Source organism: Coffea eugenioides, chromosome 9, assembly GCF_003713205.1.
Source record: "Coffea eugenioides isolate CCC68of chromosome 9, Ceug_1.0, whole genome shotgun sequence".
NCBI classification, from domain to species: domain Eukaryota; kingdom Viridiplantae; phylum Streptophyta; class Magnoliopsida; order Gentianales; family Rubiaceae; genus Coffea; species Coffea eugenioides.
The window spans coordinates 37811234-37827148 of NC_040043.1; the positions used below are offsets into that span (position 1 = coordinate 37811234).

The 15915-nt window shown below is 34.4% G+C and overlaps 1 protein-coding gene across 1 annotated transcript; it reads right to left on the reverse strand.

Moving 5' to 3' along the window:
• Positions 1-10227: 10227 nt before the first annotated feature.
• Positions 10228-15396, reverse strand: LOC113782513. Its single transcript, XM_027328404.1, has 5 exons — positions 15039-15396; positions 13917-14828; positions 11202-13827; positions 10485-11116; positions 10228-10292 (listed from the first exon to the last, which is right to left on the reverse strand). The coding sequence occupies exons 1-5, from the start codon at positions 15394-15396 to the stop codon at positions 10228-10230; spliced, it is 4593 nt and encodes a 1530-aa protein (XP_027184205.1).
• Between the last annotated feature and the right edge of the window lie 519 nt (positions 15397-15915).

Below are 15915 nucleotides of genomic sequence, written 5' to 3' on the forward strand. Positions count from 1 at the left end.
GAAAGTCAATTCTCTTGTCTCATAAGTTTCCAACTCTAATCTCACATTCTTTTTTCCTCCAGAAAAGCTTGAATTTTTAGAATGCATTCCAAGGGATTTGAACCATTAATTTATACCTAAGTAGAGTTTTAAAACTTTCTTGATGGTCAATTACTTTAGGAGTAGTTAATTCTAATCTCACATTCTCACTATCACAAGTTCACATCCTTATACCTTCTGTCAATCACTGCCCTGTCTCTCTCAACCCTCTCTCTATCTCCCATGGCCTCTCCATCTCCGATCGTTGGTAGACTAGCCATTTCACATTTCTTTTATTTTTATTGTCTCTTTTCAAGTTTATCGCTCTCTGAAATCTTTACTTCATTGTCTCTATTCCCCTCACAAATAGAAAAGGCAAACTCACCACATGGTTCTCATGTCTTCAAGTTGTCTTGACCTTTTCAACTCTTGTAGTCTTCCTTAAACATCAAACTTCTCTAGTCTACACAAACTCTACTCCAAATCGAAGAAGGTCTGTTTTTTGTTTTATAAATAAACTTAATTGTCTTTATTATTGAAAATGGTGTGTGCTTGTCTTTTTTATTTCTTTTAATTAAAATGGTAGATTTTTTAAATTTTTATTCTTTATAATTCTGCCTGCTTGTAATTCTTGGATTAGGTTAGCATTTCGTAGTACTATTAGGGAAAAGAGAATGAATGGATTCTAACTAATGATACTAGCACATTCTTGATGGGGTTTAGAATACACCACTAATATGAATTGTTTATTTCTTGATGATTAATACATAAATATAAGAAATACAGATCCAAATTTAGTTGGCCATGATAGAGATACTAATGGTGATAGCATTGAAGAGACAGTGGAATCTTAGTCAACAATCTTACTATAGCTATCTCCCAAAGGGAAAATCAATATATTTAGCACAAAGAAAAAATTGAGTTTTGAAGTTTGGGACTTCTTTAATATTATACCTAAAAAAGATCCAAATGAGAAGTTGTTGTGTAAATGCAACAAATGTAAGCACAAATATTTAGCTGAGAGTAAGGGCGGAGCAAATAATTTACATTGACACCTTAAAAGATGTCAGAAATTGACAACAAAGGATAATGGATAGTATCTCATTACTTATGATGCAGGCTCACTATCCACATGAAATGCATAGTTCAATCAAGAGAATTGTAAATGTTACGTGTGCCAGCACTAGTAAGGAATTAAGCCCCATTTTCATTTATGAAGTATAATGGAGTTAGTAAGGTTCTTGCATATTTGGAATCCCAAGTTAAATATATTACTAGAAACACAACCAATGCAAACATTAAAAGATTACATGCTAGATAAGTTAATTAATACACTTGGTAGTGAATTGGATGCATGTTCTAGTCAGATATGTTTACCTTTGATGCATGTAGCTCTATTGTTACTTATAGGTGTTTGAGTTTGATTGCACATTTTATTGATAGTAATTGAGTGCTCAATTTTTATTTTTATTTTTTAGTTTTTTCTATATGCCTTCTCCTCGTAGTGGTGTTGCTTTAGCTGAAAAAATGTGCAATTTGTCTAGTAGTTGGGTTATTGAAAAGAAACCATTTGCCATTGCATTAGATAATCCTTCTACAAATGATTCTTGTATTGAAATTCTTAAAAATTAGATTAGGTTGAAAAATGCTTTGGTTCGTGATAGTATTTTATTTTATGTGCAATATTGTGTACATTTTAGACTTGATGGTGCAGGATGGTTTGAAAGAAATTGACAATTCTATCGATAAAATAAGAGAACGTGTGAAATATGTCAAGAGTTTTCAAACAAGCAAATTAAGGTTCACACAATATGTGATACAAACATCTTTTGATTCTAAAAAAGCCTTATTTCATGATGTTCCTATTAGGTGGAATTCAACTTTTAAGATGCTTCCAAGGGCTCTATATTATCGGCTTGTATTTTGTAATTTGCAATTAAGTGATTCAAAATTTTCACTTCTTATTATAATCTTTAAACTACAAATTTTGTCAACTCTTTCACACTATATATTGAACTATTTTATAGTTTAAGACTCCTAGATTTTATTATGTCATTTATTATATGTTAAACTATGATTTTGTAAGATTATTGACTTGTAGCCATTTAATATGAATTCTAGTGACTGACATTTTCATGGGTTTTGTGGAAAACTAATTAGGTAGTAAATTGTGCAACTTTATAGAATTTTTGGCTTGCAATGGATTAAAATTTAATGACTTTTTAACTACTGTAGACACCAAAAAAATTTGTTAACTTTTTATTATGTCTTTATATCATTGTTTAAATAATCATTTCATTTTATTTTTGTAGGGAAAAAGAAAATGGGATTTTCAAAATCATTACAAATATATATAGTAGAAATTTTTTTTTGTCTTTAATCCAACAAAATTTCCCCAAAGTCCAAAACAAAACCCAATAAAAATCTGGAAAAAAGAAAACAAATGAAAGAGGCCCAATTAACCCATTTCTCCTTTTCTCTTAAAAAAAAAAAAAAAGAAAAAGCTTTCTTTTCCCCCAAGATTAGTTAGTACAAAAGACAGCTCACCCTTCCCAAATCTTATCTTTGGATAGCTAATCAAATTGATCAAAGGGTTTCGAAAGCAACACATCATCACTTTCAAAAAATAAATCTCAACCCTTCATCTTAGGTTTAGGGTTTCTTGGCTTCATACAACCAAAAAAAAAATGCAGCTTTAGGGTGAGAGAGAGAGAGAGAGAGAAAAGGCAAGAAAAGAGAAAAAAATTTCTGCAAATTTTGAACCAGGTCTGACAAAGCAGCCCTGTTCGTGCCCACTTTTCTCCTTTATTTTGACCCCTTTTTGATTGATTCTTGTTTTTTTGGATAATCTATAGATGCAGTAGAAAACTTTTGTGTTGAAAGTTTCATGAGAAAATAGCTTTAAGGCTGCCAAATTTGGTGTCAAAATTGGGAGAAAATCAACCCTAGTTTTCGAAAATCTTCATTTCAAAGAGAAAACGTTTCATAAATTTTGAATTCCGGTGGTCTCTCACGGTTTATTTTGACTTGAAATCTTCCAAGGAGTTGTAGGTAACTTTACTTGATAATTTTTTCTCACTTTCATATGATATTTGTCTAGTTTTTGAAGTTTGATTCTTCATATTTTTTAGTTTGACAAAGGCGATTCCTTTGAAATGTTTTTGGTTTGGGATTTGTCATATTTCTTTCCCTTTTAGATCCATGTAGGGCATTGGTATAAACTTTTATGAAGTTTTGTTGAGTTTCTTGATGAAAAGTAGAAAGTTGATATGTGGGTGTTGTTTCTTTTTTTTATATATTTATTTTTTATTTTTTTCTTAAACTTTGTTTGTTTTTTTTTTTGAAAAATACAATGCTTTTAAAGTGATTTTGATGATATAAACATGTTTAGAATGATGAAAGGAGTTGGTAGATGTAAATTGTTGAGCTAGAAAGCCCTCGGAAAAATTTTCTAACTAGAATTCCGGCCATATTGGCCAGAATTTTTTCTGTTTCCGGTGGGTCAACCCGTCGGAATTTTCATAAGTTTCTTAGTTATTCTTAGACCTTTTATTTTTCTAATTTTGTTGGTATGTTTGATCTTTCTTAAGTCATTTGGACACTATTTTTTGTGTTTTTGGGCTAAAAACTAGGCTAAAACTTGACTTTTGTTTGGGTTTGCATGTGGGCTTGGTGGCTTAAACCCAACATTTGGCCTGCTCCTAATTCATTGGGCCAAAGTGGATTTGGCCCTAAAGCCCATTTCCTGTTAGACCAGAAAATAAATTTGCAGTTTAGTCCTTGATCTTTTAAATAATTTCACTGTAGCCTAAAAAATTTAAATTTATTTCAATTAGGTCCTTAATTTAATTATAATTTGATCCCTAAACTTTATCTTTTATTCAATTTTGACCCCTATCTTTTCTAATAATTATAATTTGACTTCAAAAACTTTCTTAATTTTTGTAATTAGGTCCCTAATAGCTTTAATTTTCTAAGTTGTAATTTGTCTGTTGTCTTTAATTCTTAATTATACTTCATTTTAATGCTTTTAATTGGTAGATTTCATGGTTATTTTCATTTTTTTGTAATAATAAAGTGAATTTGCCATATTTTTATATTTTATTCTCTTTATTTGTTAATTAAATTGATGGCTTGACCATTTTGTTGATTTTGGAGTATAAATAGGGCAAATCCAACTCATTAAACCACTACTTCAAGGAAAGGTAATTTCTAGTATTATTTTAAACCCTCTTATGTGCTTCTATGTGTTTTTTTTTTGTGTGATTGCATGTTTTGAGTGCTTTTTTCTTTTATTTACTCATTTTATTCATTTTAAATTTCATTTATTTTATTTAATTTTGATGATTATTTGAGAGGCATTTAAATGTCAATTGTAATAGATAGATGTTCAAAAAATGTATTTAGCTAGACTATGTAATAGATAGGTTTTATTTTTGTTAAAATGTAATTAGTTAGATAAATGTAATAGTTAGATTATTATTTTTCAAATTCCCCTCTTAAATTGTAGTTAGGGGCCCAAATGTAATAGTTAGATCTTTATGTGCGTTTATTTGTTTGTGTGCTTGCATGTTTGTATGCTTATATGTTTATTCGCTTTCTTTAGGGTCTTTGCATCTAGATATTATACTTATGTGTTACGTGCTCTACATGTTTTATATGTTTATTCGTTTTAATTATATTTATATGATTTATTTATTTATAATAAATGCATGACATCACCATACTAGTCCAATGCTAATTGTGGCATTTTTTCTCGATTTTTCACTTGTCCAACGCTAGTGAGAACTTGTAGAAATGGATTAATCCAATGCTAGACCCTTAGGGCCGTCTACACACTAGAATCATATGTTTGCATGATATTTATTGCATTTCATGTACATTTTTCATTTTAAGATCTTTTTTCTCATCTTGCATGATATTTTCTCTCTATATCATCTCTCTTATCCCTATGTGCGTGGAACATGACATTTAGACTTGCATCTCATTTAGAAAATTAGAAGTAGACTAGTTTATTTTGCTTGACTAAATTAGGAGAATCACCCTTCGAATATGAAAAATGAACGAATGTGGTTTCTTGGCCTTAGCACGCTCTCATCCTCTCTATAAGAAGGAAAATTGTATCACGAATTTTAGTCTCTCATACCCATTATGTTGCATTCCTCTCTTTTAGGTCATGTAAATTTATATATTATAATTTTTGTTTTTTTTTCGAGTCTCATCTCTTATATATTTGTGACCTCTTCAAAAAATCACTTTTGGACATCGTAATTAGTGTACTAATTAAATTTTGAAAAGACATTTCGACCCTCTCAATGTCCCCCTAGGTCTAGATTTACATCCATATAGAAACATCCTAATGTAATAAATTTATAGGTTAGATTAGGAAAATTTTTTGATTAAATCTAGCAACAACCTTGGTTAGGTTGAAAGGGTGCCTTAAGTTTGAGTTTACCAAATCTTTGTCTTCTCTTTCTTCAACCGTGACTGACGAACTCTTTTCTCTTGTTTTCAAAGAGCTGGAGTCATCTAAAAGGGATTTTTATTATTTTTATTTATTTATTTAAAAATATATTTTGAGTGATTTGGTACACCTAAATTCAATACCAAATGACGACTCCTATTTTTTCCTAAAAACTTTTTTAGACTATCATTTTGGGCCAAAATTGTCGCATATTTTAAGTCTCATTTTAGGCCTTTTTTCTTTATTTATTTTCTAAAAATTGAAAATACATTTTTAAACACCTAAATTTTATTTTTTTTTAAAAAAATGGGGCGTGACAACTACATTTGGCTTGTGACCATTTATTTAGAATGTTAGTGATTAATATGAAAGGTAATGATGCGATCGTGTGAACTCCAAAAGTTAGCAGTCTTATTGATTATTGTCACAAGTGATACAGCCATATGGGTTCTTGCCTAGAAAAATAACATCAAATAAAATAGGTCATTTCAGGTCGGGTTTGGGTAATTCATGAATTTAAAGGGCCATATTCAGTTCAATATTGTGACACAAAAAATATAGCAGATGTGTGTATGAGTTAGTGTGTTATCTAGGTTACCTGGGTTTTAATATGACCAACCAATTTGTGACTCAAACTGATTGACATCTCTAATCACCCATCCTAATACTACTCTATTCAAGTATGTTAAACTTTGGAATTTTGATGAGACCTGATACTAGTATGATTGCCACCCCATCAATTGTCATGTAGAATCACTTTATGAAAATTAGAAGGAATAGGACCATAGTTGGGAAAGACTCTAGGCCAAATGCTGAGAAACTAAGAAAGATGGTGGCATCGTCAAATAGAACAAAAAATTTAAGTGTGTATCTATAAGTGAAGTTATACCAAACCCATGCCATAGATCTGTGAGTTACTGGTACATTGAGAGACTATTTCAAAGTTCTTTTACTAATGTTTGGAGAAGAGATCTTTTAGAGAAACACTACAAACAGGGAATGATAAAAATTTACTTCATGATGGTTGTGATGAAAATAAAGATAGATGGTGTAAGGCCTAACATATAACTTAAGAGAAGGTTGAATTAGGTTGACTAATAATATCAAATATTTTACCCAATTAAATATTAAATGGAACCAATTTATAAATATTCCTAAGTGTAGGATTTTTCCATCTCTGGCAACTTGATCAAAATTTATAAGTGAGTCAAAATAACTTTGTAAAATAGAGTTAATCTATGCCCTTAAACTATAGATCTTACCCTCCCCTTAAGTAACCTCTTAATCTTATTTGAAATAATTTCAATACATGAATAAAAAAACTCAAAATTCAAAATACTAGCTATTAGGAAAATCCAACCGCCAAACATATGGCAAGTGTCTGAAAGATGCCTTGAAATTTTGCTAGAGAGAAAACTTGGCAAAGAGGATCACTGATCCTTAGTCCTTCATCTGAACTACTTTGGCCAGCTAAACCTTTTTTTCTTCTATATGAAACTGTGTATGCAATCTTTATTTTTTTTCCTCTTAGATCATCTTCGATTTTTCTTCTAATGAGATCTATTTGTCTATCATTTAAATACAATTTGAAATTGTTGAAACTTCACATCAATCATTTTTAATCATCAAAACATGAGTACTCAAGAATTGTTAAGTCTTTAGATAGGATTAGATGTTGGAAACTGTTCAATGTTTTGGTAGAATTGATTCTTGAAAAGATATGTCAAAAATTCTTGAAGATCTAGAGAAGAAGCCTAATTTTGAACATCCTAAGGAATTCGCTTGGATACCATTTGCTAGAACAAAAACTAAGAAAGATAAGAAATTTACATTTGAATTAAAACAACAAATCTAGAGAAGGAGTTTTCATTAACACGTTAAGCTAAATGAGAATTATCATAGAGTTCTAGATGGAGAGCCTTGAATGATTGAAAGGGTAATATGTTATTTTATCCGCCCTTTGTCTTTAGCTCGCACTCCTTTTTCCAAAAAGACAATTTGATCCATAGATTATGTAACATTTTTGTTGCTCAATTTTTTTCTACCCTTTTTCTTTTTGTTCTTGTCTTTTTTTTTATCATTGATTCTTATCTCTTTTATCAATGACTCTTATCGCTTCTTTCTTCAAAAGCAAAAAGATTCAATTTGTAGCACACATAATACATTTTATAATCTACAGTTGAAAATTTATCAAAACTTTCAATTTCATTTAATCAACTAACATACTCAATTTAGTACCCTGAGGACATAATGGTGAGGTTAATGACTAGAATGATGCCTATGATATTCAAGATGAACACATCAATCTTTAAATTTGTTTGTTAATCCGAATCTGGTGCTTTGAGAGTTCATTAATTAGAAGTCATTAAATTTAGTATTCAGTCCATAATAACTAGGCATCTATGAGGCAAGATTCCAATAGGGCAAAAATATCAACGATAGTCAATATCATGAGAATACTATATAATAGAATAGCATTTGTTGATGAGTTCCAAAAATATTATAACGTTGCCAACAAGTCAATAGGCTATGAATTTGTATTTGCACAAATTAATGGCATGAAAGATACTATATTTTATCCATTTACTAGTGAAAGGCTTCTCAAACCTTTCATTCCAACCTAAGAACTGATCATGGACATTGTTTTTCTCAGACCATGACTGTGTTCAAAAGTTGGGAATCGAATGATCACAAAGGTTGGAAAAGATCAAGGAATAGAGTGTAATGCATATCAGGATGAATAGTATAGTTTATGGGAACTATATTGTGCAGGGATTCATGGTATTGATTGTAATAGGGTTCGACGATTGATTGATGTAGTAGATAGATCAAGGACCAAAATAAATTCTGTTTGATGATTGTTGGGATGGTTTAGAAAGAAGTTTTAATTGTTTGTTCAACTATGGCTATGGGTAGTTGTAGAAAGAATGGAAAAGAGAGTGTGAATTATATTTTGGTTATAAACAAAGAAAGTGAAAAGAAGAAATGTGAAAGGACATATGAATAGTCGAAGCGTTTAGGAGAAGCTTAGGAAACTAGATAGCTATAAATGCCAAAAATGATGAGTTTTGAAGTTCAAAAGACGTACCTGATAAGAGGGTTTAAAAGTTCATAAGAGAAGACAAGAAGTCGACTAACTATATTACGAGTTCTACATAAAAGGGCTAAGAAAATTCAAAATGAATAGTTACATATTTAGATTCTTAAAAATGACTAGTTGGTGAAATATGTTATCAGGTGCAATAAGTGCAAAAAATTGATGGGACTTCTCCAAATTTTTAAATCAAACATTTCATTAGTTTCAAAATTGCCGATTATGTGTTTGAAGGGACAACTGTTGGGACAAAATAGACCAAGGTCAATGCTAGAGAATCGCATGAAGCTGATGGAGATTAAATTCTATTTATCGATGTAAAAGAAAACTTGATGGGACTTGACCTCTTAAAGGGTGAAGATTATTGAGCAAAGTGGAAGGGTAGAGTTGAGCAAGAATGGTGTTACTGTGACGACCCACCTTTCCCCTAAGATGAACCAAAGGGTTTGGCGGATCACCTGCCCAACTCTCGTCAGGACTCACTCACGAATCTTAGGAAACAATAACAATTTCTAACTTTAATAACATGAACCCCAAAATAAACATCAAAACTCCATGGTTAAATATTACACACTATCCAGAATTCCAAATCATCCAGACTTGTATATACAACCAAATGGATAACCATCTAAGTCATTTAATCAAATCTCTAAGTATAACTAAGATGGCAAGTTATTTAAAACAAGACGTCAACTCTTGAGCGATATCTATTTACCCCAATTCCACGTTGTCAACCCATGTTAAGGAAACTAGCTAAAGGGATGAACTTTCGCCCAGTAAGGTTCCAAGAAAACATGCAAGTAAACTAACAGGCATCCTAAAAGTCGCATTAAGACATGATCACATCTGGCATGTAACAAGAAATATCCAGAGACATCATTTAACAGTGGTACAATCACGTATTTCATGGAGCAGGCATGAACAAGCCAAGTAATAACACATAGTACAATCAATTTCAAAGGATACAGGACTGCTATGGACTCTAGAAGTGGCTCGTACGGGCTCTAGGGGTGACCCCCTGTCTGACATGACACTTAGTCCTGTAGGCACTAGAGATAGTCCCCGTCCAAGTAGCATTTAGCCCCACACAACACTTAGTTTTGTTCAGTTATTCAAGGTCAATAATCCATATTTGAACTCTAGAGGTGGCTCTCGTCCATTTCGGACATAGCACTTAGCTCCGTCAGGAATTCAATAGCAATAATCTATATTCGGACACTAGAGATGGCTCCCGTCCATTTCAGATGTAATACTTAGTTCCGTCAGAAATTCAATGGCAATAATCCATATTCGGACTCCAGAGGTGGCTGAATTCAACGGCAATAATCCATATTCGGACTCTAAAGGTGGCTCCCATCCATTTCGGATGTAGCACTTAGCTCCGTTTGAAATTCAATGGCAATAATCCATATTTGGACTCTAGAGGTGGCTCCCATCCATTTCAGACGTAGCACTTAGCTCCACCACGAATTCAATGGCAATAATCCAACTGATGAATGTGATTTTTTAACAGCGAAGTGCTTAGGCATGAAGTATGAACAAGTAGATATAAATTGTAGCAGTAAGAAGACCTCTGGATCCAGCAAAATAAGTTTTTGCTTTTTTGTTGGCGTCATTGTTGAGCCAGTTATTTGCTGCTTTTCTTGCACAGTTACTTTGCAGGTCCAACCCTCAGATCCAGACAGGACGTTTTTAACTGAGATAACATCGTGCATCCTGTATTTTTTTTGCAAAAATAGAAAGAAAGTGACAAATTAGCAACAGGGTGTGAATGTGTAAATGATAAAATAATAAGTAATGAATGGTATCACTGAGCAGACCTCATATATCATATGTTAGTGAGTTTAAAGATATCGTGAAATACAACATTTCTTGTTTTACAATCAGTTTTGACGTTATCAAAAGTACCCGGAGCAATCAAAACTTTAACTGCAGAAGAATTCCTAGCTCTAGAGAGAGCAACATAAAGCTGGCCATGAGAAAAGACTGGTTCACGGAGGTAAATTCCAACATAGTCAAGAGTCTGACCCTGAGATTTATTGATTATCATTGCAAAGCATAAACGGACAAGAAATTGTGTCCGTATGAATGGAATACCGTGTTTTTCGGTGTCAGAAGTTTGCAAGGAAATTTTTGGGATGAAGACCTTTTTGCCTCTATGAAGGCTAGAGACAATTTCGGCAGAAATTGTGTGTTCAGCCAATTCTCTACAGATTAATCTGGTTCCATTGCAAAGACCTTCTGTTGGATTCAGATTTCTGAGGAGCATTATAGGACAGTTTTCTTTGAGCAAGAGTTCATGATGAGGTAGACCTTTTGGGTTCAAAGAATTTAGAAAGTCCTGATAATCCGCTTGATATCTCCTATCAACAGTTCTATCACAGCTTATATATCTGTGAAGACATCCAGGGAATTTTGCAATCATCATCTCATTAATTTCATCAACTGAACAGTTTTTTGGGCAAAGGACACATCTATTTATCATTTGGTAAGGATCACATGAGTATAGATTCATATCAGGAAATATGGTCCCAAGTAACCTGGAAAATTGTACATGTAATTAGCGGGAGCAATCAAAGTACATGGACAAAAAGAACGACTAATAGCACACTAAATGATTATAACCTGTCAAGTGATTCTTCTTTGTTATGATAAGGAATAACCATATGAGATGGTAGAGATATTTGACCATGTTCATCAACAGGTTCAACACCTTCTCCAACTCTAAGCAAAAAAGCTGAAAATGCTGGATCTAAGGCAGCTCTCATATTTGTTCCTAGTTGTAGTTTACACATATGAGACCATAAATGGGAGCATAAAAGAGTTGATTGGACCAAATCTGGTGGAGGTAGATGTTCAATAACAGGCAGGGTTTGGCGAAAATCACCGCCAAAAACAATTGTTTTTCCTCCAAATGGTAGATCAGATTCCATTATATCTGTAAGAAGACAATGAAACGCTTCTATTGCTTCTCTTTTTGCCATCGAAGCTTCATCCCACAAGATTAATTTAGCATCAACAATCAGCCTTGCAACACTGCTTTGTTTACTTAATTGACAAGCCTTTTGTTTTGAAAAGTCCAAAGGGATCTTAAACCTTGAATGTGCAGTTCTACCACCAGGGAGGAGCGATGCCGCAACACCAGATGTGGCAACTGCTATTGCGACATATCCTTCTGAGCGTAGAGAAGCAAGAAGCGAGCGATATAAGAAAGTTTTCCCGGTTCCACCTGGACCATCTACAAAGAAAGCTTGACCCTTTGAACAGGATACTGAATCCAGAATTAAGTCAAATGCATGCCTCTGGTCAGAATTCATTTTTTGAGCAAGAAGCAGATCTTTTGGATCAATAGGTATGGTTGTTTCACTTTGAACTTCTTTGGTCAGACGCTCACCATGGCAAGATGCAAAGGAATCTTCAAGAAAATGATAATCATCGAGGGTTTTCCCCATGTGCTCCAATGTTACATTAATATCCCAAAGAACTTTTCTTTTGATCTTTATCGGCGTGCAATGCCGATGAGCTGAGCTTCGTTTATAATCAGAAGATAGATGTTCTTCAAATGATTGCCAAAGATGTTTAGGGTCTTTCGGGCAGCAATAGAAAAGAAGCATTGCGAATAAAGACCTTAACAAATAAGGCATCTGGAAATGAGCTGCTTCCTCTAATGCTTGTTCTATATAAGAATCAGATTGAAGCAAGTCTAGCTCCAAACAGGCCTCTCTAAAAGAGGCTGTTTTATGACCTCTAGCCATAAGTAAGTCATCAAATGACGTTGGACCCGGAATATGTTTGAGTAAAAGTCTTAAATAGCATCTTTCTCCTTCTTTAGGTTCAACAGTTACCAGCCTTCCTATGATCGTTCTACGACTCCTCTCTGACCATGTCTTTGTCTTTGGTGTCCACACAAAGTGTTGAGGGAAATCTCTATATAAACATTTCAAATTCTGAGCTGTGGTATTGGTTTTGTTCATTCTGAAAAACTCAGTCAGCATAGTCTTTGAAAAATCAATCTTCCTTAACAGATACCACAGATCTGAACTTTTATCAAAAGAAACAAATTGTTGGTCAGGAAGGTGGACTTGGAGGGTATAAACTGCTGGATTCATTTCTGTTAGGCGAAATTCATATATGCGCCACAAAGCTTCCGGAGGTGAAACCCAACGTGCTTGCTGGAAGGAATTAATTTCATCAATGGTACCAGAAGATGCTTGGTCAAGAAGATTAAAGCTGATAAGATCATGACCTTTAAAAATATATTTGTAAAGGTACTTAACAAGCTTAACAGTGGAGCAGATCTCAACATTGATGTGGCAATCAAATAGAGCTAATAAGTATGGGCTGTAAGGTATCACCCATTGGTTGTTGAGCTCATGCTTGCGCACCTTTATTTTTCTGCCATCATCTCTTCTTCTATAACATGCATAGTTGTCCTCACCATGAACTGTATAAGGAGCAAAGTTTTTAGGATAATGATTTTTGCATTTACCAGCTCTCATGCACGGGCTTTGTTTATCCCTATAACCACAGGGGCCATGAATCATATGCTTAATGACCAGGGAATATAAATGCCTATTCTTGACAGGGTCTGGTATTTCAGCACAAACAATTTTGTCATATGATTCAGGATTCAATAGTTTGGAGCCTGATTTAAGAATAAGCAGCAAATGGGCATGTGGAAAGCCTCGCTTTTGGAATTCAATAACATAGACACAGGCTGCAACCTCACCAAAAATCTGTTTCTTAAGGAGTTCAACCTTTAACATTTCAAACGTAGCTCTAAAAACTCTAGCCAGCAAATCAGGCCTATCCTGTGGTTTTTCATGGTATTGAAGATTCTCCTGAATTTCTTTCCACATCGGATTGCAAGTCATGGTAAGAAATATGTCAGGCTTGCCGTACTTTTGAACCAAGGTCATTGCATCAAGATATCTTCTTCTCATGTCCCTTGGGCCGCCAATAAATGAAGCAGGCAATACAATTCGACGGCCGACTCTAGACCCCTGTGTTTGGCCTATTGGAACACTGTCTAGAACCCGTTGAAGGATCTCTGTTCTAATTTCAGTTTGCCGCTTTCTATGAAAATCCAGTCTAGATGTTTCAATTTTTATATATGTACCAACAACAAATTGCTGAAATAATCTCAGGCTATGAATCAACATAGAATCATCATTGTCTCTTATTTGCAGCCGATAACAATAGTACTCCCTAGCAGAAACAGTATAGTCTTGAGAGGTTTTTTGCCGAGCAGCTAAAAAGGGGAAAAAGAGCAATATCTTATAGCAAAATATATAGAGTAGGACAGCAGAAAGAGTGTATAAATATAAGAAATAGACATGCCTATATCTTCAAAGTGGAATAAGGCAGAAGAATCCTGGGCAGAAGAAAAATCAACATGAACTTCTGGGTCATCAGTATCAGGTTTCTTCCTTTTTGAGAATAGCCTCTTGATCCCACGATGCCAACCAGATTCACCTCTAGGGAAGAGAAGAGGATACTGAAGAGGATCGTAACACGCATAATATGATTGGACCCTATAACTTGCGTTGGAATGGCTATAAACCTGAATGTGGGGGCTTTTCTCAGCCAACTCATCATCTGGCTCGGTCCATATAGCGGCAACTTGAGAGGCAGTAGGAAGATTAAAGACACGCTGATCTAGGCCAGGATAGCACCTAAGAACTATAGTATGGGTCTCAATGGCCTGAACATGCCTAAGTTCTTTAAAAAACCGCCTATAAGGATTTTCTTGCAGGATTGTCATTAACAGCTTGAGGGTGGCTGGCCGAAGCTTATCAGAATTTTGAACTCTGTTTGTGAGCTCTTCATCAGTGTCAAAAAAATATAACTGAACTCCCGAGGATTTATCAGACGGAGAGATTAGACCATCCAAGAAGTGATATACCTGGCCCTGGACTCGAAATGTATAAACCCCTTTTGTATTTTTTGTCAGCTCACGATCATACTTAGCACCATAAGACGTGAACGCCACATTATTATTATATGTACGGGAGTTCTTCCTAAAGTGCTCGCATTCCTCATCATTACCAATGAATAGGCGCTTAAGAGCATTAGGCATAGCAGGAGCAACAACAGAGATTTCACCTTCAGAGCAACAAAAAGAAAGAGGTTCTGAAGGGAAGCGTTTGGCACCACAGTGTTCACAATTTGGAGTAGGAGGAAGAATAGCAGATTGGGTTGGAATATTTTCTAGCCGAGATAATCTGGAAGGCACATGCTGAAGATTCCTACCTGGAAAGATCCAAAAAGAAGATAGAAGTATATACACATGGCTAATGGGAATGATGATTAGCAGGAGAAGGCAGGTTGCTTCTTTGGAAGAGTGAGTAGCAAGTTTTTTTGTCTAAAAAGTTACAAGGTTCAAGAGCTAAGCAAACGACCGAGTTCTAATTAGGCTACAAAAATAAAGCAAATTGATGGCGAACCAAATTATAAGTATACCTCGAGAAAGTTGCGACGGAAGAGAGGCTGGCGTAGGATAAGAAGATGAAGTAACATATTCTGACTGAGTAATGAACAGATTTTCCCTATTGTCATTTAAAGATGAAGAAGCTGGGATGGAACTATCCACAGCGCCAACCAAAACAACACCAGTCTGAGTATATCCTAGTGGAGTACTACTAAAATAATCTCGGCTATTCTCGACAGGTCTTTGAAAACGGATCGTTTCATCAGAAGAAGGCACAGCAGTGGCTGCCTTCTTTGAAGCGTTCCGTTCTCGACGGCGACGGAGCAGGTCAGCTTTCTGGCTATGCGGCATTTCCGCATACCTCTTACGTCTCTTAACATTTTTATCCATGTGTGGATAATGCGAGCTTGAAAAGCATACAAATACATAAAGGCCAATGTATTTCTTTGAATCGAAAGACACAAAATGCAATATAAAGTTGCACACAATGAAGCAAAAGAAGACACATTGCAAGTTAAGCGTGTAAAAAGAAAGCAAACATAGCATGTAATGGAACGGAGCAAGCATAGCAGTAAGAGAGATAGGGGGGGAGAGGTTGGAGCGAACAGAGAAGCAAGCCATAACAACAAGAATAAGAATATATAAAAAAACCAGAACAGGGTGATGCGAAACCAAGTAGAAAGGAAATTACCTGGAGCAACAGGCAGGCGTAAGCAGAAGAACAAGCTAGATGAAGCAGTTGAAATGGGCCTGCAGAAACCGAAAGGAAGACTGTCAAAATTTTTTTTTCTTTGATGCGAAACTGAAACCCTGAAAAACCACCAAAGAAAAACAAAGTAATCCAAAAGGAAGAAAACGAACATATGATATACCAAAGAATTGCCAAAAAACGATTAGAATGAGGAATGC